Genomic DNA, 25971 nt, shown 5'->3' with positions numbered 1-25971 from the left:
TAAAAATATTACTGGGGTTTTTTCTCCATTCCTTTTTACAAAAACACGTTATTGTAAACTAGTTAGAAAGTATGGATTAGCAAAATGAAAAAATCTAAATCCTCATAATCCTATCACCCAGAAAGTGCCGATATTGCCACCTGGATACGAAGTCTTCCCGGCCTTTCTGTGTGTCTATCTTTATACGCATTTACTCAAAATAGGGACGCTCTGGGGTCCAACCCAGTGGCGCAGCAGTTAAGTTCGCACGCTCCGCTTTGGCGGCCCCGGGCTTGGCCAGTTCGGATCCCGGGTGTGGACATACGCAGCGCTCATCAAGCCATGCTGAGGCAGGCGTCCCACATATAAAATAGAGGAAGATGGGCACAGGTGTTAGCTCAGGGCCAGTCTTCCTCAGCAAAAAGAGGAGGATTGGTGGCAGATGTTAGCTCAGGGCTAATCTTCCTCAAAAAAAAGAATGTACTGTTCATACATAGTTTTGTACATGTTCTGTAACCCTTCGAAATTTAACCGTGTAGCTTCTCCTAGTGGTAAATATTCATCAACGGTGGTTTTGAATTGCCTGGAGGACTTGAGACCCAGATTCCTGGGCCCAGCCCAGGGTTTCTGAATCAATAGGTCTGGGGTGGGGCCCCAGAATGTGTGTTTCTAACATATTCCTAGGGTATGCTCATGCTGCTCTTCCAGGACCACACTTTGAGAACTACTGATCTGCAACATCATTTTAGCGAAGGAATGGTGTTTCAAGGTATAGGCTACTACAATTTGTTTAACCAAGGTCACTATTTTTGGATATTTGAGTTGTTTCTTTTTTTTTTTTTTTTTTTTTGCATCAGAAACAGTATTACCATAAAGAGCCTTGTAACAAAGTCTTTGTACAGAAACAGTAATTTTTTACTTAGATTATATTTTGAAAGATGGACCTGCAGAATCAGAAAATTACATCCTACCAAATTGCTCTCCAGAAGCATACCAGTTTATACTCCTGCCCTGTGGGGAAGGGGAGCATTGCCTTCAATCCTGATTATTGACTTTATTTTTAAAATCTTTGCCTGTGTGTATGGGATGGGGGTGGATGGTTTCTCAACCTTGTGTTAATTCGTATTCTTTGATTGTCATGAGGAAGGAAGGAAAGCATTTAGAAGTCTTTGCAACAGTCCAGGCAAAAGACTCTGACTGCAGGCTTGGATTCCCGTGCCAGTGGTGGTGGAGAGAGAGAAAAGTGGAAGGAAAGGGCTTGGCAAATTGCAGTGAGGGGGTCAGGATGCCCCCAGCACGCCAGCATCTCGAAGCCACTCCCTCACCATGAGCAGAACACTAATTCATGTGTGTGTGCGCGTCTTGAGAAGCTATTGAATTTCTCATCTTAAAGATGAAGAAACTGACCCACACACATAAATACACACAGACACACAGGAGAGATTGGGAAGAGACCTGGCTCCCCTCCTCGTTCCTGGGAAAGCAGCCTGGCACAAGGGCACCCAGAGTTCTCTGGGCAGGAGTCTGTCTCCCTGCCCTGACCTCCCTCAGAGCCGGGACAGAATGAGGAGACAACACGATCCAGCCCCACATCTCGTCCTCTGCTTTTGACCAGCTGGATTTCTTTAGAGGAATGCTCGTATATGTCCTTTGCCCACCCTTCTCCTGAGACCAATCCCTGACCTTTGATATACCCTGGACGTGGAGCGAATGCCCTTGACTCCATCCAAGCGGGGTCAGACTGTCTGCTGCACAGGAGGATGTGGTACAGCGGCCTGCCTACACCAGCAAGAGGCTGTGGGGAGACCGATGGTTGGCTTTTCCTTCATTAAGCACCTACTATATGCTCAGTGCATTAAATATCTTACCTCACCAAATTCTCGCCCCAGCCCTGGGGTTTCACTGGATTGTCCCCTGGACGTGAGGAAGCAGAAGCTCAGAATGGTTAATTGCCTTACTCAAGACCACACAGCTAGTTAAGTATCAGAGCCAGAATTTGAGCCCAGATCTGTCCTGTTCCAAAGCTACGCTCTTGATGATTTCTGTCCCTCCCCCTTCCGTCATCCCTGATCTGGTTTCTCTGGCTACCTGGGGGGAGAGGAAGATGCTGTCTATGACGTGCGAGCAGGGAGGGAGAGCAAGAACTTAGACTTGTGGAAATAAACAAAGACCACCCAAATGAGAACAATCACTATTTATTCAGAGCCTGCTACAGCAAAGGAGCCGGCTGCCATCACGTGAGTTTGGCAGGGAGTCAAAGGCAGGCAGAGAAGTGGAAAAGCTTTACAGTGGGAAAAAGGGAAGGCTTCTAGTGTGCCCTGACGGCAGGGGGAAGCCGGAGGTGGGCTAACTAGAAGCGGGGCATCCTATGTAATCCGTTAGGGAAGCATATTTGACTTTCTTCCTTTCATCCTATGTTGGAAAAGGAAACAAAACTGGGGAAGCTGTCAGTTATTGATCAAGTCTGGGCCATTTGGGGCTGACTGCTACAGGGGTTGTGGTTTGGTTTCCTGGGCTGTTGCTGCAGGTGTGGGTCAGAATTCTGTTTTTGCATATGGTCTAGCCACTGTCTGTTTGTATATTCCACCCCTCCCCAGAGTTCAGGAGTGGGGGGCCTGCCTGGCCTGGACCCAACCAGATGCTCCCTCTCCAGTGCTCCCTCCTTCTGCTGCTCCTTTCTGCCTTTTCTAGAGCCACTGTTCCCAGTAAGTCTGGTTGCTGTTCGATGAGCCTTAATTCTTATAATAACCCTGAAAAGTAAGTGTATTTGTTACTTATTGGTGCGCCCAGCTAAGCTACTTCTAGATTCCTGGCCCTCAGAAACAGTGTGAGATAATAAATATTTGCTAAATTTGCTGAAGAGTTCCGTGGTTAAACACTGCATCCTGCATCCGCGATGGGAAATTCACACGGGCTTATAAAGTCGAGCTGTGGCCACACCTTGGCCACGGTCCTCTGAAGCCTCCACGGGGGGAGAGGACTTGCTTCCACGATGCCCCTGGCACGGCTGTTGTCTCAAGGCCTCGGTTCCTGGCCACATAGACCTTCTCATAGGGCTGCCTGAGTGTCCGCGTGACATGCAGCTGGCTTGCCTCAGAGCCCCTCTTGAAGAATGTGCTGGAAAGTGAGCCACTGGTAGAAGGGAGAGGGCTAGGAGAGTGAGTTGCTGAGTAAAACCTGTCAGCTATCTCACTATTTAATCTTCACTGCAAACCTTAGAGAAATCAGGAGCCCCATTTGACAGACGAGCAAATGGAGGCTCAGAAAGGAGAAAAATCTTGCCTGAGGTCACAGAGCAGGTAACCGGCACAGCCAGGACTCAAGCCCTTTGCTACCTTGTAACATAGCCTGAGTTCTTTCCAGCAGTATGTGTGTGGGGCGGGAGCGGGGCTTCCTTGCGAGGGCAGGACCCTCCAGACCCCAGGGCTCGGGATGGGTCTCAGGAGCCCAAGAAGGTGCCTGTCAGCTGGGCTGCGTCCGGATCTGGAGACAAGGAAGCTGTGGCCTCTGGGCCCAGCTGCACCCACACAGGGCTGTTTTTACCCACCACCTCGGGGACAAGGCTGTGTCTCCCAGCTCTGCAAAGGCCATCTGGGCAGTCTGCTGCCCCAGGAAGAGCCTCCACCGGGGGCCATCATTTGTGCCTTGCTGTCCCTGTGGCTGTTTCTGGATGAATGTTTAGCTCTCTGGCAAGCCGTGGCCATCTGGGGTCGGTAGATCCAGAGATTAATAAAACCTCTCTAATTAGCACCACTTGCTGGATGGACCTATCTGAACTAAAATGTTAAAATCTGCAGATATTTTAAATCATTCACATTTCAAACAAGATTAAAAGTGCTCTGTGCATGAGCCATTTTAGTGACAAGATAGGAATGATTTTATTTTCCTATTCTGCTGTAAACACACACACACACAAAAAATGTAAATAGATGAGCATTGCATGACAACATACTTCAAGGAGGCCCAAGGGCCCTTGAACACAATTTATTTTCTGAAGTGGTCTGTGACAACTCCCCGAGGATCCTGTTTACGCTGTTCGTTTGTTTGGCAAACTCTGCCTGGAGCGGGCAAAGGTTGCCTTCTGCCGGTTCCTGTCCACATGGTCCCGCGTTGCACATTGACAGAGGGGAAGCTAATAACGTTTCACTGCATCTGGTACAGAATTTAAATAAACATGCGTTGCCCTGGTCAGCCTTTGCCCCCTAAAGGGCCTTAGGGTTTGCCCCTGCTCTGTTCCCCCATCGAGGTGGAGGGCAGAGGTGGCCCCCAGGCAGTTCAGGCCAAAATGTCTTTCCCCAAAGCATCAGGAGAAGTGCCTTGGAGCTGCCTGGTAGCAGGAGACGGGACAGTGCCTGTGTAAGTACCACGCAGTGCAGAATGGGACCTGGAGCTTCACACCCCGCCTCCCGCCACCTGTCTGATGTGTGTTTGGGAGAAACCCTGGATTTTGGAGAACTGGGATCTACTTTTGCCTCTGCCCCTAATTGATTGTGTGACCGTGAACAAGTCAGCCATCCTCTCTGGACCTCAGGTGGCTTGTCTGTAAATCAAGGGAGCCGAATCAGATAATCTTCAACAGAATTTTATTTAGAAAAGCAGGTGGTGGGCCAGACAAGCCATAGTCTGCATTTCTCTGCTCTGTGTTTCCTGTGGGTTGCAGAGAGCATGGAACCCGAGATCCATGTGTTTATACCTAAAGCACTGGCTAGGCCTCCGTTACCCCATCTATAAAGTGAGGGGCAGCTCTAACATCTGCCTTCCCCAAACTGTGCTCAACAGAAGTGACAAAGACCTCAAAGGTTTCTCTACTACAGGACTTCTCAGGGCTGTGCGCTGTGAATTTCCCAGGGCGGATGCAGGCTGCTGCGCTTAACCCACACCAGCTAATATCTTTTGCCGCTATATACCGCTCAGCACAGTTTGGGAAACGCCCTGTAATCTCCCCAAAGACTCGGTCTCTTTCCCTGCAGAACAGGGGTGATGATGGTACCTTCCTCCTGGAACTGTCGGGAAGGTTAAATGAGGTCATGCCTGGAAACAAGCCTGGCACAGTTTCCGGCACGGAGTAAGTGTTCACGAAACACTGGGAGCGATTATTTATAATAAGTTCTTCCTTTTCAGCTCTGACATTCTGTGCTTCCAACTGCAGCATGTAATTAAACTCCAAAGCATCTGGCTTCCCGAGTTGAAAGAACAAGCCTGGAGGAAGGAAGAAGGAAGAGAAAGATCCTTCTGGGTTGCCCATGTGGCACCAGCCTGGCTGCCAGTTGTCACAACAGGGGAATGTAGCAAGCTGCCAACCCCTAATGACAGGGCTCGGGGGAGCCATGGTTCCGTTTAGCTCGGATGCTGTGGGCGTATTTGAGAGGCGGAGAGGTGAGAGGTTGGATCAGTGCTGTTTTAGGGTCAAGCGGAAGAACCAACAGCATCCTGCATGGATCAGTTTCCCTTTCCCACTGTCCTGGGCACAGTGATCCCTGCCACTTGCAGGTATGTCTGACAACCTGGGGGGACAGTGACAGAGAGAGCTGAATCGGAAAAGGTAAGTAGGGGGATGCAGGCGAGAAGGGCAGGAAGGGCAGTCGCAGAGGGAACAGCATCTGCTATGGCTCAGAGGCCTGGAGGAGCCCATGGCTGTAGTCGCAGGGATCCAGGGGTGGGCAGGCAGTGAGGAGGAGCATCAGAAGAGAAAGCTCAAGAGTGGGTGGGCACCGGGACACTGGGGTCTTTATCCAAGTCAGTGGGGAGGCATTTACATTCCCCTGGATTTTTTTAAAAAAAACCTTCTTTTCAGTATTTTTCAAAAATTTGACAATGACGACATATAGCTTTTGTAAGAAGAAAAATAACACTTTTGAGAAATGATCACCCTTGCAACCATGTGGAGGCCAGTTTGGAGGCTACTGCAATTGGCCAGGCAAAAGGTAATGATGAGCAGTTCCACTCACAGGATTACACCTAAAAGAATCAAAAACTAGGACAGATAGGTATGCACGCGTGTTCATAGCACGGTTCACAATAGCCAAAAGGTGGAAACATCCCAAATGTCCATCAACAGACGAATGAACAAACAAAATGCGGTGCAGCCGTACAATAGGATATTATTCACAAAAAGGAAGGAAGCACTGAGACGCTACAGCATGGACGAGCCTCAAAATGTGATGCGAAGTGCGAGAAGCCAGGTACGGAAGGTCCTGTGTTGTGGGATTCCGTTTATATGGCAGACCCAGAAGAGGTAAATCCACAGAGAGGGCAGCTAGTGGTTGCCAGGGGCTGCGGGGAGAGGGGGATGTGGGCAACCTCTTAATGGGTACGAGAGAAAAGTCCCAGTGGTGAGAACTCTGAACTCCCTCATAGCCTGGTGACATAGGCCATTGAATCCCTCTTTATGGCTTCAGCTGCCTCTTACACAAGAGAGTCCTGTCTAAGTCACCTGATATCACCCCATGAGTCTCTTTGCCAAAGTTCTTGAATCAAGAATAAAATGATCATGCTATTGATGTTGCCAAAAGCTATACTGAACATGTGCGATGTGAGAATCTTGGAGAAACTTCCACCAGCCGTTGTGGGGGAGGAGATGGGGAAGGAAGTGGTTCACACCACACCAGGAACCAGCATCCAAAACAGCCGCCCCTCAAGGCCAGGTGGACGACGGGAAGATGTTCACACTCGTTTGAATGTTAGAAACGTGTCTTTTTCTCTCTCCTTTTCTGCAGGGCCATTTGACAGCATACAGAAGCTGCTTTTAAAAGTTCAGGTGCCTTTCCTCCAGCAATTACATTTCCGGGAGTTTATCTTATTGCAATGGTTTTCAATCTGTGTTCCTTATGGAACACTAGGATTCCAAAGATATGTTTTGTTGGTTCTGCTAAACTTTGATTTGAATGACAGAGGTGCTGAGGTTGATTTTTTAAAAAACCCAAAATACTGCAACCATCGTCTACAACACCTAATTGACTTTCTAAAAATGAAATGTACATCTGAATTTTTAAAATACATTTGGCTAACAAAATGCCCAGAACCTGTTTGTTTATATGAGCTCCAGTCCAAGTTTCATTTGAAAAAGGGTCTTACTTCTAAAAATAAACAGTATAAAATCATTGTCTCAAGAAAATGATCATTTCATACTAGAAGGTTCAGCTTCAAGGATACTCACTACAGCACTGTTTCTATCTGGGGTCAGCCAACTATGGCGCACAGGCTAAATTTGGCCACTGCCTGTTTTTGTAATAGTTTCATTGGAGCACAGCCACGCTCATTCATTTATGCCTTGTCTGTGGCTGCTTTTGCACTACAACGGCAGAGTTAAATATTTGCAACAGAGACCTGATGGCCCACAAAGGCTAAAACATCTATTACGGGGCCCTTTACAGAAAAAGTTTGCTAACTCCTGGTTTTTAATGATGAAAAATTGGAACCAACCTAAATGTCCAAGAAAAGGGGATTGATCAAATTATAGAGCATCCCTTCAGCAAACAGACTGGAAGATCACTACTGAAAAATGATGCCGTAGCACCACGCCTCTCCAGCTTGGCTGCATGTTGGAACCACCTGGGGAGTCTTTAAAAATCCCATAGCCCAATTCCATCCTGGACCAATTAAATTTGACTCAGGGTGGAACCCAGACATCAATATTTATTAAGCTTTCCCAGGGGATTCTAATGCAGCGGCGCTGTTGTTGAAGACTATTCAATGACATAGAAATATGGCCACTATATATTATTAAGAAAAGCAGATTATTTAACAGAGTGTATATGACTCTTTTGGTGAATTTCTACATGCACATAGACTCACATGTATGAACAATAGATGCTGCCGGTGGTTATCTCTGTAGGATGGGGCTAGGAGAGATTTTGGTCTTTTTTCTTTTTGATTATCTGTATTTTTTATATGTTCTACAATGAATATTATATCTTATAATAAGTAGTCAGCTTAAAAAGTCATATACTTTTCATTTGGGGAAAAATACAGAAATGAGCATCTAATCAAACAAGGTGTCCCCAGGTCATTCGTGTACACAGCACACCCGTGGGGGTGCTGGCGCTGCAGCCCAGCAGCGAGGCAGGCCCCAGCCTCAGGGAGACAGCAGGGCTCTGTGAGTCCAGCCGCAGGTTCCTCCCTTGTTAAGTGGGTGGGTATGCCCCCCTCGCGGGATCGAGTGTCTGGCGTAAAGTGGGTGCTCAGTGGAAGTTGCTTCTTTCTCCTTAAGCAGCTCTCAGAGTCAGAACCCGCACCCGGTTGGCTTCCTGCTGTTCTTGCTCAAGGAGAAGGATTGGCTTTGCCAAGGCTGGGCCTGCCCAAGTTCGCCCACAGCTGCCGTCCCGGCTGCTATTGCAGCTGTGCTGGCTGGCAGCCGCCGCTCATCGGCTTTGGCTTCGAATCTCTGCTGCCCTTAGAATTTTCCCGTGCTCCCTAGAAAGACCCTGGCTTCTCATCAACACAACCTGTTGACCCTCTTATCAATACAGCCGGCTGGGATCCCCTGTGCCCAGATTGGGTCTCATCTGCGTAAAGGAGGCTTTCAGTCTTCCTGGGGCTAGTCTCGCTTTTAATAAAAAGGACAATAGTAGTTGCCATATATCAACCCTGTGTGCCTGGGCTCACACCCTCTATCTCTCAGCCTCAACTCTGCAGGGTATGTGATGGTGTTCCCAGGTCACAGATGAGCCTTGGAGAGGCGAAGGAACTCAGCCAAGGTCACGCAGCTGGTAGGTGGCAGGCGCGTCTGGCCCCCAGCTTTCTCTCCTGTACCCCACTGCCTTCTTCGCTATCTCCATTCCTTCTTCTTCTCAAAGGCAGATGTTCCCCCACTTGATTCTAACATGCAGCCTAGTTTGATATAAAAGCAGTGATTCCCAACATTGACTATGGAAGCCTCTGCAAAGATTTTTTTAAATGCTGGGGGTGGAGGTGGGTGTTGGGGGGGAGGGTGGAGGTGGGAGGAGGGGGTGGGTAGTAACTGGAAGAGGATGCTCGAAGCCCCCTGGGGTTCTGGCAATCTTCTATTTCTAGATCTGGGTGCCAGCTGCGTGGGTGTGTTCATTTTTTGTGAAAATCATTGAGCTGTACATTTATGATATGTGTACTTTTCTATGTGCATGTTATTCTATAGTAAAATTCTTTTAATGATTTTTTTTAAAGTAAAGAAAGGCAGTTGTCATCAGCCCCATCGCTGGGAGAAGGTGGTTGTGGCCTGTGCTCGTCATCTCGAGGATGCTCTTCACAGCACCGAGCCCTCGGCCTTCGAGCCTGCGCCTGTCCTTGACGGTGAGCAGAAGCTTCTTCCTGGGCTGGTGCCAGGCTTAGCGACAAAATGCACGCTGTTGCTGCCGCAGGTGCTCACAACCCGTCAGGCCCCATGGCTACGCTCGCCAGCTCCTCCCTCCCCACAGTTGGACTCGTACGACCCCATTCTGCCCGAGCCCCGGGACCTAGGGCAGCAGGGATGTAAACACCTACAGCCCAGCACCTGGGCCTAAGCTGCGCGTCCCCTGCTGACTTCTGCCTCATATCATAATTCAAGTCACCTGACACAGGTTCTCTTATCTTCAGTTACAGACTCTCCGATTTTTAGCCGGGCCCATGGATGTGTGAAATGAAGACTGTATTTCCCATCGTCATTTGCAGCTAAATGTAGTCATGTGACTCAATTCTGGCTAATGGAATATAAGCGAAGTAGTCTGCACAATTCTGGGAGTTCCCTAAAAAAGGAGGGTGTGGGGCCTGGCCTGGTGGCATAGTGGTTAAGTTCACATGCTCTGCTTCAGCAGCCTGGAGTTCACGGGTTCAGATCCCGGGTGTGAATGTACACTCTGCTCATCAAGCCATGCTGTGGCGGTGCCCCATGTACAAAATAGAGGAAGATTGGTATAGAGGTTAGCTCAGCAAAAATCTTCCTCAAGCAAAAAGATGTTAGCTCAGGGTCAATCTTCCTCACCAAAAAAAATGGAGAGTGTTCTTCTCTTTTCCCTACTCTTTCCTACACTACCTGGAATATGGCATGGAAAGGCTGAGTTCCAGCAGCTATACTGTGCCATGGAGGGAAGTCATGTTGGAGGACAGGAGAACAAGATAGGAGAGCCTGGGCTCTCTGTCTCCGTTATTTCCTTTGTACCACAAAGCACTCTATTGGCTATGGACTGACTCCCTCACGGTGTCTTAACATGAGAGAGAAATGAACTTCTACCCTATTCGAGCCAATGATATTTGGGATTTTCCATTCCTCTCAACCCAACTTAATCCTAACTAACACTCAGGCCTTCTGACTTGATCCTTGGCCTGAGTTCCTGCCTTGGTCACCTGGCCAGTGTGAGCATGAGGGTCCTGGCTTGCTCCTCCTGCGGACTGGGGCTCTGCCCTCATCCATGTCAGTGGCAGGCCCCTGCCACCTGCTGGTGTGCCCCGTGTACCTGCCTGCAGGATTTTGTGTGGTTGGGCTTACCTCTTGCCAGCGTGGAGGACAACCCACCACTCCAATTGCTTTCCTGGAGTGCGCCCTTCTGCCTCCCCTCTTCCTGCTCCTTCCTTTGCTTACCCTTGGCTGCTGCCCTGTGCCTGACAGGCTGGCTGCTCCCTGGACAGCTGCAGCAGGGCCAACGCCTACAGTACCTTCTCCAGTGGACAGGTTTAGGAGCAGCCATTCCCAAGATATAAAAACAGTGTCACCTTCATTCATTTATCCATTCAACAAATATTCACCGAGTGTTCTTCGTAGGCACTGGGGACTCAAGGGTAAGTAAGACGAGGTCAAGAGGCAGACCTAGGGCTCTGGGTACAAGTGCAGGGTGTAAGGTGAGGATGTCAGACACAGCCATCAAAGACACTGGAACCGATCACAGGAGTTTTCAGGGGGCTCCTTTAAGGATATGCCCATGACCTTGGTTACGTGTGCAAGCCTGCCTGGGGTCCTCAGCTTCCTCATTTGAATACGGCAAGGCTGAGTTGGATGATGTTTAAGATTCTGTGCAGGTCTGTCCTCCCAGGTCTGGAGAAAAGGGCCCAGGAGCCCTTAGGCCTGGCTTTGCCGCCCATGGGCTACTGCCTGGCTTGGGGCCTTAAAACAACTCCCACTTAATTATTTATTATGATTCCATGGGTTGACTGGGGCTCAGCTGGACACTTCTTCTGGTGACAGCTCCCTAAACCCTCTGACCACAGTGTGTCCACAGGAAAGAGGGGATAATCGCATGGACCCAGAATCCGCACAGAATTCATGAGCTCATACCCTGGGTAACCGATAGTAGATGAGGGGCAGTTTCTCTTCATGGAAATAATCCAGCTGATAGATGAGGAAGGAATGATGGAATTAGAATAGCACCATATTTAACCCCCAGGGAATTAATGGATATAAGTGTTGAACATCAATAGCTGGTAATGTCACAAAAAGGAAGCCAACGAGACGTTATATCCCTTCTACGGAAGAACACAACACCTACTCTGACGTACTCTTGCCAATAAATTCGAATCTTAATCTGATCAAACCTCTAGACTCAACTATCAATTTACAGGAAATACAGAAGACAGAGCAATATGTTAAACTACATCATGGGTTTACAATCATCAGAACCCAGACTGCGGGCAATCTATAGGATACATGACATGCCTTCTTCAATAATAAATTGCAAAGAAAAAGAAGAAGATGAATGAGGAACCTATGGATTCAAAGACATTTAAGAGACATCGACCAATCACAACTGAGTGCATCTCATTTGGATTTAATTTAATCAAACTGTTAAATAATGCTTTTTGATATAAAACAACAGAAAATTTGAACACTGATTGAATATGTGATGATATTAAAGAATTATTGTTTTAAGAAAGACACGGTGAGATAATGAATAACAGTTGACAAAGTACAAAGTACCCAGCAGCAAGGACCTATTATTTAATGAGGCTGGGACGGGAGAAAGGGACTGTGCTGGTCAGTCATTAGCTCACTCTGTGTGTGGCCTTGGTCGAGTCCCTTTCTCTCCCCAGGCCGCAGTTTTCCCATCTATGGAATGAAGCAAGTGGATCCGGTGGGTCTGTGAGCGCTTGCTTGAATCTGGCCTCCTTTTGCTTTGTTCTCACATGTGCAGCCCTGGGGCCTTTACTTGGTGCCCATATCAACTCTGCCATGTGTCCACAAGGGCATAAAAACTGCAGGATGGGCAGAAGCCCAGAGCCTTGACCCCTGCCTACAACAGGAGGGGCCACCTCCCTGAGGCACCTCACCTGGAGGATGGAGCTGCGTGATCCCAGGTGGGCCAGTCCAAACCCGAGGGAAGTGACGTCCAGGAGAAACTGCTGGAGGACTTCACTCACTCACCCCACGAACCACGGCCATGAGCTATCTGCTCACCAGGATGCTTTGGTCTTGTTCTGATAACCAGGGCCTTCTGGTGAGTTCCCTGGGCCTGAATCCTGGCCTGGTCATCTGCTCAGGGCTTGAGAAGGGGTCCTGCTGCCTTGGACACAGTTCTCCAGGCACGAATGAACAATGCCACTAATCGCCACATGTCACCTGCCCCTTGATTCCTTTTGCTGGCCTCTGCCCACCTGCCCTTCAAATGCCATCACTCTGAAAGTAGCAGCCTTAGCACAGAACCTCCCAAAGTGTAAATGCTCATCAAATAAAGGGGGAAGACTTCCCTCCGGGGCCATCAGACATGCTTAAAATCAGGAGCTTTATCTCCAGAAGGTTAAACTAAAATACCACCACCTGCTACGAACACCAACCAGTTGAACACATGAACTAAATAACACCTCAGCCCCAAAGAGCAAGAAAGACAATTCCATTAAAGTGAGGAGCATAGAGCAGCTGCTAACCCACCATGTCGGTGTCAGACCTGGATTCAAATCCTTGCTCTGCCTCCTACTAGCTCTGTGACTGTGGGCGAGTCACTTAACCTCTCTGCAGCCAATTTCACAAGAGTGCTGTGAGGATGAAATGATTCTCTGTGCACACTGATTAGCATCATGCCTCACACACGGGGAGGGTTCATTATGTGCTAGCAATTGCTTTTCGTGGAGGCCTCCATTGTAGCACCCACGGATGCTCCACCATCACCTCCCCACCCCAATTAAATCTTCTCTCCTTTCCCTCTCCCTTTCAAGAATGCTCTCTCCAGGGCTTCATTCTTTAGTCTGCTTGGCTAAGCCTGTGATGTTGCAGTGTGTGATCATGGAACCTTGCCTTGTTTTATAATGGTGGGGTTTTAGGCAAGGTGGAAGGCCAACACAAAAGGTACTCCGAGCCCGGGAGGTCTTCCAAAGGCACCATGAGAACCACAACTCTTTGGCGCCCTTTCCAACAACTCCACATCAACCCTGTGGATGACAGACCTGGAGTTAAAGCTGCTGCCCACTGGAAACAGGACTCTCTTTCAAAAGAGAGGGTAGCGCAAGGAGATCTCTTGGTGTTGAGGGACCAACAAGGTGGAATCAGGAGCCAAAGAGACCATGGCCCAAATCCCAGCTCTATTACTGTGTAAACTGGGGATATTAATGCTCACCTCCCAAGCTAGCCAGCATACAGGAGGGGATTTTACAAGCGTTGGTGACCTGCAACCCCCACTTCCTGTACATGGGCCGCTGCTGGCCTCTAGTGGCCACTGTTTAAATTACACGGAGAATTGGCCTGAAGACCCGGATGTGAGAGGTTTTCCCTCCTGATCTATCTGATGCTGGCGTTCTCAACCATGAGACCCGTAACTCCTTTTTCATAAAGTATGTTTTGTGTAATTATAGTAGTTTTTAAAGATTTAAAGCAGGTTTATTGAGGTATTGACATATAATAAACAACACATTTATAGTGTACAATCCGATAATTTTTGACATACGTATACACCCATGAAACCATCTTCACAATAAAGATAGTGAACATCTCCAACAGCCCTAAAAGTTTCCTTTGGACCCTTTGTAATCCCTCCCTCTGCCCCCTCCTACTCCCCCAGCCTTAAGAAACTGCTAATTTGCTTTCTGTCATTATAGATTAGTTTACATTTGCTAGAGTTTTCTGTAAATAGAGTCATACAGTATGTACTCTTTTTTTTTTGGTCTGGCTTCTTTCAGTCAGCGTAATTAATCTGAGCTTTATCCATGTTGCTGTGCGTATCAATGGTTCATTTTTATTGCTGAGTAGTATTCCATTATATGAATGTACCACAATTTGTTTATCCATTCAATATGATAGTAATTTAAAACATCAATATAATGCCCTAATTATAATATGCAAGAAAAACTGAGGGAAAGTAATAAATAATAGGTCAGTTCCATGTAGATACTCAGGCGTGATCACACTGGAATGCATACTCACAGAGTCAGACGCTTCACCTATACGCACGGTTACCTGAACCCAGGTTTGTTTGGCTCCAAAGCCCAGTGGTTGGTCACTCCATGCAGGAGGGCACAATGCTGTGTGGCCCAGCGTGTGGGGCCTGGGACTGAGTGGAGAAGGTGGACACAGGCAGATTTTAGCTCAGTGGAAAGACTCCTTTTTCAGTGCTGACCATCAGAGGGACATGTTTCTTTTTAAACAATGTGAATGGTGTGTTTGGAGTGGACCCCCAAGGGATTTCTCCAATCTGTTAAGCACCCACACTCCTTCACTAAGGTTCATATTTGATTTTTCAAAGGCATGTTTGTATTTCACTTATCTTGGATTTCACAGCCAATCCAGGGCTTTCCATCGGCACTTTCCTGAGTGGAAACGTAAGACGTCTTTGCAGCCCCTGTGCTCAAAGGGGCCAGCAGCCTGCACAGGCGCTCCTCAGTCCTGCTGGGGGCCTCTCTCAGGCAGGATGTAATTTTATGGACGAAAGTATTTGGCGATGCTTTTGAGGCAACAAGGCTTTAGAACCTTCTACCACTAATATAACCTTCAGTTACATTTACCTTCTTGGATAATCTGCCCACAGTGTTATTCTTAAAGGAGTCTGTTGGTTGGTGGTGACCTTTGGCTTCTGAGTGGCCTGTTCTTGCAAGGAACTCACTCCAGAAACTTTGAAGAATGTGGTTGACCCAACAGGAGTGCTACAGAGAAGGATCAAAGTCCCCAGCAAGTGTGATGGGACATGCAACTGCAGGTTCTCTAGACTTTGCTTCTTGACTTCATTTTTAACATCAACTCAACGTTTTTCCCTGAATTCAATTACATATGTCATACTTTCCTTCTTATCCTTTGCTTCTTCCTGTTTTCTTGGAAATGTTTTCCTTCTACTTCTTCTATGAAGTGAACGCTCCGTTCATTTGTTTTCTTTTATTTGAATGAAAGCAGTTAAGACTATGAATTTACTTCTAAGTACATTTTTGGATAAATTTCAGAAACTTGATATGTTAATGTCATTTTCATCATTTTAGAAACCTGTTATTACAGATTTTAGTTTGCCTTTAACCCAACAATTAGTCAGGGGAAAAAAAAAGTGTGAGCGTGTTTTTCTTTTAAAGTTATAAGAAATTGGGAGAGGGGAGTTAATTGTAGCCAGAGTATGAAGCCTATATAATTCCTCCTTTTGGAAGAACTTGAGGTATCATTTCTAGCCTAGTTTACAATCAATTCGTGTAACTATTCCTGAGGTGTTTGAGAAGGTGTATATTCTGTGGGGTAAAGTGCATGCCTGAAAATAAAGCCAAAAATCCAGTCTTATTAAGATATAGTTTGAACATGTCTAAGCGGTGACTGTCTTTTCATATATTTTTCCTGGAACGTAGGATATCTGTCAGATCTGCAAACACCTTTTTCAGCTCTGGTGTGTTTGTTCCATTTAAGTCTCCAATCTTCGTTGTCCGTATCCGTCCTTTTTTGTCTCTTTGTTTTCCACACATCTTTCTGCTCTGCATTCAGAGAACTTCTCAAGATGGTGGCTGCAGCCTCGATCGACCTTTCTGCAGCATGGATTCTGCTGTTTCTGCCTTCAATGCAGATTTCATTTCTGTCACCGGATTTTGGTTCCTTGTTTTCTGTATTTCAGCAGGCTGTATCATTTTGGAGTTTTCTCATATTTTATGGAAAACTCAAAGCGGACCTTTCCTTAAGCTTTCCTCTATTTTCTATGGCAATTTATTTCCAGAAGCATACTTTCCCAGCATTGCCCTTAGAACTGACGGGAGGAGCCCCGAACTGGACCCAGTGCTTTAGAGTACCCTGCATACAAAGTAATTCAATTTATTAAGTACCACAGGGTGCTCTGGTACTCAGGATCCGGCGCTCAGCACTGGCACAGCAGGACCTAACCCTACACACCCACTCTCTTGACTAATAGTCTTCAGGCCCTGGGGAGATGCTCCTTCATACCCTACCCTGAGTCCTACTGCGTGGAAAGGTTTAATGGAAGCTTAATGGGGCCGTCACTAGATATTATTTCGGAGTACAAAGAGGCTTCGAGCAGAAAAGTATTTGGTAAAAGACAAATTAACTAACTTGTCAGATCTTTCCTCTCAGCCTGCATGCAATGGACTTGAGCACAATGAAATATCACTTTCTAGTGGTTCTGAGTGTACAGTTTCTTCCTGTTTTTATGTTTTTATTCATGGTTCCAGGGGTACATGTAAATTAGTCCAGTATTTGCCTCAGTGGTAAATGGAAGCTGAGGGAATTTTTGCACTATTACGTAAATCACATTGCGCGTCACTCTTACATTTGTATATATGTCTAGACTTTAGACATAACATGCTATTGATTCTTTACTTTGGCAATGAGATGGGCATTGACTGCTAGAATTATGAATTTTAACATTTTTATTTAAAAAGTTACTTAAATTTTAAATTAAATTTATAATTTAAATACAATTTAAGTTAAATTTTAAAATTAAAGTTACTTAAAATTTAACTAAGTTTTCAAAGAGTATAATAAAATGTTTGGATTTATGTAAATAATTTTGATATAAAAATTTGATATTGATTAATTCTAATTTTTATTTTGCCTTTTGAATTATTAGATACATTTCAATATGTTAAAAAGTTAAGTTTGGAAAACATATTGGAAAAATGCATTTAAAAATTTTTACATAGGGGCTGGCTCTGTGGCCAAGTGGTTAAGTTCTCGCGCTCTGCTGTGGCGGCCTAGGGTTCGGACCCTGGGCGTAGACATGGCACCGCTCCTCAGGCCACGTTGAGGCGGCATCCCACATCCCACAACTAGAAGGACCTCCAACTAAGATATACAACTATGCACAGGGGGGCTTTTGGGAGATAAAGCAGAAAAAGAAAAAAAAGATTGGCAACAGTTGTTAGCTCAGGTGCCAATCTTAAAAAAAAAAATTTTTTTATATAAATTTATATTTTTGATGAAAATATATTTAAATTTTTGTACCTTGCATATAACTGTTTTTAATCCTTAAATATATTTTTAAATCTTGACAGTAACATAATTAGTGATTTTACTGAAAGAAAGAAAAATGAATTTCATGGAAATAGTTATAATCATTTATGAATTATGTATATATTTATTATTCATCCCAGCATTATCAGCTCATTAACAGAGCACCCAGACGTGCGCAAAAAAATTGAATTCAGTCATCTTTGACATTTTTCTTTCAGTCAGATACAAACCATAGCTTCATACGCACTTCAAAATTTTATCCCTTTAAAGGAATATTTGTCAGAATATGAGGACAGAACATATTTTATTTAGCAGCTTGTTAGTTTAATTTCTAACTTGTAAATATTTAGGCAGATGATCAGTGGCCTCCACTGGCCTCCTCGCCCCCAGCTGTGACACCCAGAATTTATTCACAGGCTCCAGGTTGGGTTTTCCAGTTCCTTGAATGAGTGAGAATCCAACCAGGGCTCATGTCTATCACAGTTGGGGGGGTGGGGGAATAGAGGGTCCCTCTGGTCCCCCTTTGAGTGCTGACATCATCCCCTCTAAGACTGTAAGCTGCAGAGAGACCCTCCCCGGGCCAAATTCCCAGCGTGTGGTCCTGGGCTATGGACGCCTCTCCTTCCGCCCAGGACTCTAACAGTACAGACGAGTTTATCTGAGGCAGCTGAGGCAGCTGTGGATTTTTGGCCACAAACAGTACCTCATAAAGTAGTACCCCAAGAATGCCTTCCTCCCAGGGTTCCACCTGCACCCGAGCTCCTGCTGGCTTCCATCCCGAGATGCAGGGTGCTGCTGCCCTGCTGGGAAGAGAAGTCTGGAGGGGGAGGGTCTGGGGCAGCGCCACCCACTTAGAAAGCTCTGCCTACTTTCTCTCGGACCCTGCCACGCCAGAGCTACCACCAGTAACAAACCTTTCTCTTGTCTCCTCTTTGCTACAGTTGGTGGAATGTCTCTCAGACTTCTGGTGACTAAGGATACTAAGATACGTGGCCTTCATAGGGGAGGAGACACGTTGTCAGGTCACCGTTCCACAGATGGTTAACCCCGGGCTGACTCTCCTAGGCAGGTCTCTTGTGGTTGCAAGTGACAGAAACCCAACTCGAACTTGTCTATGCAAGAAGAAACATTTATTGAATCACAGGATTGCAGTAAGGGCAAGAGTGTGCTTAGGCCTCAGAAAGGGTGGACTCTGGGACTGGAATCCTGTCTGGACTCTGCTCCCTCTTCAAGGGGCTTATCCTCTCAGATGGGCTGTATGCACAGGATTCCAAACTGTTGGCCTCTCCCCCGAAGGCTCCCCGTGAGAAGCTGAGCTTCTCCACTTAGTTTCAATTCAAAATATACTGCTTGGGACTTAGGCACACCCTGTCACCTGGAGGGCAGGGCCTTGTGACGGGCAGCTCCCTCTGAACCCCATGAGGAAAAGAGTTTCCCCAAAGGTGGCACTGTTCCCAGAAGGGAAGGGAGGTGGGCAGACAGAACAACCACTGCTCTCTACCCTGTCCCACCCAGTGGCCTTCATCACAGTTGTCACCAGTCCTTCCAGGCCCATCTACCATTTCTGCCTGAAGCTTGGATAGGCCTCTAGACTGAGCCAACTTACATGGTAAAGACTAGAGTATTTCCAGGAAAGTGATGACATCACAGAACTGGGGTTCCAGAAGGCAGGGGTGGCCAGGCACCCCCACCTTCTTTAGAACATGGGGAGCTGTTAGTTGGGTGGGGCTAGGCTATAGTTCATGAGGAAGAGGTGGCTCCTATCTAAACAGCTTTGTTCTACAGATTCTCACAGAGATCCCTGGGCCGGCTGGGACCTGGGTTCAGAGAGGGACGGGAGAGAGGTAAGCTTCAGAAAGGGAGAGGGGAATGCACTTGCCAGAACCACTGTCTTCCCCAAGGAAACCCCAAGAGGGGACTTCTCGGGCAGAGATGGAGCTCCCCACTTCCAGAGGTTCGGTGACACCTGTCTCTGAAGGGACCTGCTGAGTCAGGGCAGAGGAGGGTTGCATGAGACAGACTTACACTAAAAATTTGTTTGTCTGAAATCCCAATGTACCTGGGCATCCTGTAATTTAATTTGCTAAATCTGGCAACTCTAGGGTACGAGAGAGCTGCAAAAGAATGGTTGCAAGCTCAGGCTGGTGTGGAGGAGTCTTAGGAGAGAGAACAAAAGATCCATGAGAAAGCAAGGCCATCAGGGCAGCCATCTTGTTCAAACAGAAGCTGCCTGGCTCAGGAAGCTGGTGGATGGAGGAACCCAGGGCCTTGCCCTCAGGAACACATATCTAGTTTAAGGGGAAACATACACACACACACACACACACACACCCCTAGTGACAGAAATAGCCCCATCCTTTGTTTTCATGGCATTGACCATTCTGAAGAATATAGGCCAGTTACTTGATAGATTTTCCTTCCGTTTGGCTGTCTCTGATGTTTCCTTGGGATTAGATACAGGTCATCCATCCCTGACGAGAACACTACATAAGTGATACGGGTCCTTCTTGGGGTATCACGTCTGGAGGGGGTCACATCACGTAATGTCTCTCTGTCCCTCCTTGCTGGCCTTAAATTTGGATTGCAAGGTCAAAATACTGTCTGGTTTCTCCACAGTGTAGTTACTGTTTTTCCCATGCAACCAATATGCAATCTGTGGAGAGATACTTTAAGACCATGTACATATCCAGTTCTTCGTCAAGCTTCTCACCACTTCAGATTTAGCATCCATTGACGATTCTTGTTCAAACCAATCTATGATGGTTATGATGTGGTGATTTTCCAGCTCCGTGACTACCTCCACATTTGTCAGTCATCATTTCGTTGTCAGGAAGAGCTCACCCCTTCACACCCATTATGTTTCTATTTATCTGTTTATTGCTATTATGAACTTATGGATTCCTATCTCATTCAATGGATTATAATCTGTTACTATCATTATTTATTTTGATGGTGAAATTGTCCCAGATTACCTTGGAAAATTATGCAATGGTTTCTCAGATACAGCACCAAAACTATAAGCAACAAAGGAAAAACAGACAAATCAGTCTTCATCAAAATTTAAAACTTTTTTTGTTTCAAAGAACACCACCAAGAAAGTGAAAAGCAACGCACAGAATGTGAGAAAATGTTTGCAAATCACATATCTGATAAGGTTCTAATATCCAGAAAATAGAAAGAACTTCTACAACTCAATAATAAAAAGACAAATAACCCAACTAAAAAATAGCAAAGGATCTGAATAAACATTTTCCAAAAATATTCAAATGGCCAATGAGCACATGAAAAGAGGATCAACATCATTAGTCACCAGGAAAATGCAAATCAAAGCCACAATGTGATACACTTCACACTCACTAGGATAGCTTTGACCGGAAAGTCAGATATTAACAAGCGTTGGTGAGGATGAGGAGAAACTGGAAGCTTCATGAGCTGCTGATGCCAGTCTGGAAGTCTGGCAGTTCCTCAAAAGTTTACACATCAAGTTACCCGCAGTTCCACTCCTTGGTATATACCCAAAGAAATGAAAACACATGTCCACACAAAAACTTGTACATGAGTGTTCAAAGCAGCATTGTTCATAATAGCCAAAAAGTGGAAACAGCCCAAATGTCCACAAACGGATGAATACATAAACAAATTGTGGTATATCCATACAATGGAATATTATCCAGCCATAAAAAGGGACGGAATACTGATACATGCCATAACATGAACGACCCTTGAAAACATTATATTAAGTAAAAGAAGCCAGACACAAAAAGCCACATATTGTGTGACTCCTTTTATATGAAATGTTCAGAATCGGCAAATCTGTAGAGATAGAAAGTAGATTAGTGGTTGCCAGAGACAAGAGAGGCGGAGCAGGAGTGTCTGCTAATGGGTACAGGGTCTGTTGGGCTCCATGAAAATGTTCTGAAGTCAACTGTAGTGATAGTTGCACAGATCTGCAGATAAACTAAAAAACTACTGTGCACTTTAAATGAATTAACTATATAACATATGAATTACAAATTGTGAATTGTATCTCAATAAAGCTGTTATCCAAAAAATGTTATTCCAGATTTGGCCAGTGGACATCCCTCTGAGCTGGCTCTCGTGTTCATTTGACAGGCCCCAATCCGTATTTTTGAGTACTTTCTTCCTTTCTGGCACAAAAAGATAATCCAAACTTACCTCATACCATTTCCTATTCCAGCCTAGGAATCACCCAGTTTCCCAAGAGACCTGGTTCCCATTCAGAGGAAAAGTGAAACCAAGATCTGGGCATTTATTATCTCCTTTAATCATCAAGACAACCCTATTAAGTAAGTATTAGCCTATCTTCATTTTACAAATAAGGCCCAGAGAGGTTAAGTATGTTGTCCAAGGTCATACAGCAACCCAGCCTTTGAAAGCAGGCAATGCGAATCCAGAGCCCTTGCTCTTCACTGCTTCCCCTACACACACACCCACAGAGTGTGGAAGTGAAGGTTATTTCTACAACTAGATTACTCTTAGGGTAGACCTTATAATGAGCCCACCAGGAATTGCACAGGCAGAGTATGCCGCCGGGAAGGTGACGTGTCGTGGGTCTGGAGGTGCGGGGTTGGGGGGATCAGCGTCCAGCGTCGTAGCCCTTCCTCTGAAAGCACGTGCCCTGTCCTTGCGAGGACACACACACACATCCGAGTGAAGAGTGAAGTCAGTGCTCACCAATCTCCCTTGACAACCCCACCCCCACCCTTGTACCCAAATGCTGTGCCCATTACAAGAAGGGAAGAGGGGTGGAGACCGACAGATGAAAGGAGATTGGCCTTGCTTTTTAACTGGTGAAGCTGGGCAAGGGGTACACGGAGGTTCATGACAGTATTCCCGCTCCTTTTTGTGAATGTCTGCAATTGTCTGTAGTAACAAAGTATTTATAAAACAAGAAATGAGAGGAAAAAGACTGGAAGCAGCCAGATGGGGAGCAGTGAGTGAGCGAGGACATTCGGCTGCTCTCTCTGGATTCCTCAGGCTCGGGAGAAGCCCAGCAGGAAGTCTGTGAGACCCTGAGACCCACGGCTGCGACCGCACCTCCCGCGCCCCGAGGATGGCGAGGGCGCTGCTCCTCTCCCTGGTCAGCTGCCTCGCTGCCGTGAGTCAGGCCAGCCTCATCAGACGCTGTGACTTGGCCAAGGTGCTGCACGAGGAGGACTTGGATGGGTTTGAGGGCTACTCCCTGAGTGACTGTGAGTGCCCTTCCTCAGCCGCCACCCCCGTTTCTCCTCCTCTCCTGGTTGCGCCCTCGGCGGCCATCTTTCTTTCTCTCTCATTCATCGTTCAAAAAGCAGCCCTCTGCAAGAAGCCTTCCCAGTATTCCGTATTCATTCAACAATTATTAACTGAGCCCCTCTTGTGCACCAGGGATGATTTTCTGCGCTGAGGATGGAGACATCAACAAAGCCCCTTCCCTCATAGTGTTCACATGCTGGGGGGAGAGAAAAGCAATAAACACACACAAATTTATGAAGTCTTTCTTGGTGGTGATAAATTCTCTGCAGAAGAATACAGCAGGGGGAGTGATCAGTGACACTGTTGTGGAAGGGGAAGTCAAGGGAGTCCTCTAGGAGGAGGTGACATTGAGCAGCACTGAATGAAGTAAAGGACCTGGTCACCCAAATATCTGGGGGAAGAGCATTCGAGGCAGAGGGAACAGCCAGTATAAAGGCTTCGTCCTACTCCATGGTAGGGATATCTCCCTTTGGCCCAGAATTTGTGGACACCTGTCTTACAACACTCTCTCCTTTTATCTTGCTCTGTGGTTTTTTTAGGTACATATCTTCATTCTTGTACTATAGGCCCCTTGAAGGCAGCAACTTCATTTGACCCAGCTAAATTCCCTCACTGGGCTTTGCACAGTTCCTGGCACACAGTAGGTGATTATTAAGTGCAGAAAGCATTGACAGACAGATGGACGGATAAGTGATTATACTGATGGGTGGGTGGATGGACCAAAGGATGAGAGAAGAAGATAAGGGGTGTTTCTAGCCCACTAGCCCATCTAGCCTCTTAGGCCTTGTTCCTGTTGTCTTCTCCCTTTCTCCTCCATCTCCCTTCTCCCTCAGCTTGGCCCCTTCTAAAAACCCTCTTCTCCCTTTTCTAAGGGCTGTGCCTGGCTTTTGTGCAAAGCAACTTCAACATATCAAAGGTAAATGAAAATACAGATGGCAGCTTTGACTATGGCATCTTCCAGATCAACAGCCACTACTGGTGCAACGATCACAAGAGTCATTCAGAAAACCTTTGCGACGTGGACTGTCAAGGTCTGGCCTGGGCCCCAGGGTGGGAGAGGTGAGAGAGATGACCAGGCTCTACTCACAGGACCTCTCTTCCCACACACAGCCTGGGAATGTCCCCGGGGGATGGCAAGGAATCAGGGAATCGCTTTACTGAGCAGAGTGTTTGACTAGTGGCCCTAATGACCATCTGGTTAGATTTTGCAGCATCCTCGAGCAGGATCCAGAAAGCTCTGCGCAGCTGGTGGTAGTAGAGAAGTGGCAGCAGCCAATGTTTATTGAGAGCATATTATATGCTAAGCACTTTATGTGCATAGCTCATTTCATCCAACTTTCTATGCAGTAGAAACTAGTATGATTCCCCACTTTACAGATGAACCAACTGAGGCTCATAGAACCACTGCCAAATGCCAGACTGGTGGCCCTGAAGGCTCAGCTCTAACCACTTAGCAGTACTGTCTTTGGCTAATGGTCTGATCAAAGGCCTAGAGAAAACTCCCCACCTCAGAGATGATCCAGGAGGCTTCACAGGTCCAGGAGCTCCCCTTACCTCTGAGTAATGTCCCTGGGCTCTTCGCCTGAAGGGCCTCCTTCATTAGGCAGGACTTTACCCCGGTCTCTATGCTGCCTGTTTGGGCATTTCCTTTCCCTAGAAACCCCTCAAGTCAGTCAACCACAATCTGGGCGAACCACCATCTGTTCTGGCTAGGACCCAAATCTCAGTCCTCCTGCCTCTCCTCCACCCCGCACCCCCGTCACTCCAGCAGCCACTGTAGGGATGTCTAAACGGGCCGCTGGGAGGGAGGCCCTGCCTGATGGGGAAGTAGTCAGCTCCTGGGCAGCCTGTGCCTGTGCAGGGAGAGCCAGCGTCTGTCTCAGCCACTGGGACTCTCCTCTGTGCTCTCACAGCTGTTCTCCTTCTCCCTTTCAGAGTTGCTGAGCCCCAATCTGCTCTCGACCATCAACTGTGCAAAAAAGATCGTGTCCAGTGCAGGGGGGATGAAGAACTGGTGAGGGGGACACCCGGGAGCTAAGTTAGTGGGCAGAGCCCCAAGCAGGATGTGGTGACAGAGAAAGGGACAGTAGGCAAGGACCACAGCCTTTCTATGGTCTGGAACAGTATGGGAGAGTGGCAGGGCTTGGGCCTCTGACTTAGAAGACCTGGGAGCTGGTTCTTTCTCTGTCTTGTATTAAACAGAACTCCTTTGGTTGTAGTAACAGAACAACCTGAGCTAGCTCAGGAGCTTTATCCTGAGAGGACAAGGTGTCTGCTGAGCCCACCCAAGGGGTGCAGCTGGGCCTCGGGAAGAGAATGGAAGCAGGCCTGGAAACTGTCGGCCAGCTTTCCCTGGCAAGTTTCTGCTTCTCTTGGTGCATTTGCTTCCCTACTCCCCCTGCAGACCCGCTGTCTCTGCCCCGCAGTCCTCAAGACAGACTACGGCTGCCCTAAGTTTATGCGCCAACATCCTAAGCAACCATAGAGACTGTCTAAGCTCAGACCAGTCCACGTGCCTGGGGTAGAGAATCTGATTGGTTCCACTTGGACCCCAGCTTTGTGTCCTGGCTTGCCTCAGTCAGCTGTAGGCGTGGGAACAGTTAAGCAATGCAATCATGGCTTCCACTGGGGCCCACTCTCTATAACTGGCAGCAATATTTTCTATAAAAACTGTGTTGCTCATCAGCTGGGCAGACACCCCCAAAGCTGTCAGCTTACTAATAGTGGATGTCGGGATGGTCACTTAACTTTTCTGAGCTTTAAACGGGATATACAAATAATATAAATGGCGGCCTCTACAGGCGACCGTGAGGGTGGAAGGAGTTAAGTACCGTGCATACTCTAAAAACACAACGCAACAGGAGGGACATGGAGGGAGAGTCAATGGTTACACCTGGGACTTTTTTTTTTTTTTTTTTACCAACTCTCGGCCCTGTACAACAGTGCTCTCCCCCTTCAGCGGGAGATGAGGATTTGAAAATGTGGGAGCATATCGAATGGGGAAAGAGGGGAAACCCTACAGATAAGGGAAATTTAAAGGAAGAATCAGAGAGGCCACAGGAGCACAGATCAGAGAGCTAGGAATGAAGGGGATTCTGGACATTGCTGTGGAAGATGCACTAAGAGATGGGTCACGTGTGTGGAGAAGCAGCTACTAAGTAGGAAGCAAGAAGCAATCTTTTTTCTCTCCAAAGGGTAGGATGGAGGTTGCACTGTTCGGGCCGGCCGCTCTCCTACTGGATGACAGGGTGCCACCTGGGGTGAGACCGTGTGCAGGACTGCTGTGGAGTCAACCCAGAACTCCTCTCTTCGCTTGGGAATTCTTCATTTCTTCTTCCTCCTGCCTCCCTGTTATTTTCTTCCCTTCCCGTTTACAAATAAAACTAACCAGAGCCCCAGGAATAAATGGTTTTCTAGGGCTTTCTCCATATTTCCAT

At 47.0% G+C, this 25971-nt stretch overlaps 1 protein-coding gene across 1 annotated transcript; it reads left to right on the top strand.

Moving 5' to 3' along the window:
• Positions 1-22352: 22352 nt before the first annotated feature.
• Positions 22353-25888, top strand: LYZL6 (lysozyme like 6). The gene is made up of 4 exons (XM_014849473.3): positions 22353-22491; positions 23407-23565; positions 24470-24548; positions 25729-25888. The coding sequence occupies exons 1-4, from the start codon at positions 22353-22355 to the stop codon at positions 25796-25798; spliced, it is 447 nt and encodes a 148-aa protein (XP_014704959.1). The 3' UTR covers positions 25799-25888.
• Positions 25889-25971: the final 83 nt, after the last annotated feature.

The sequence above is a fragment of the Equus asinus genome, chromosome 13, assembly GCF_041296235.1.
Source record: "Equus asinus isolate D_3611 breed Donkey chromosome 13, EquAss-T2T_v2, whole genome shotgun sequence".
Classification (NCBI taxonomy): domain Eukaryota; kingdom Metazoa; phylum Chordata; class Mammalia; order Perissodactyla; family Equidae; genus Equus; species Equus asinus.
Note: the sequence above shows the minus strand (reverse complement) of the source record. Positions and strands in the feature narration are given on the sequence as shown.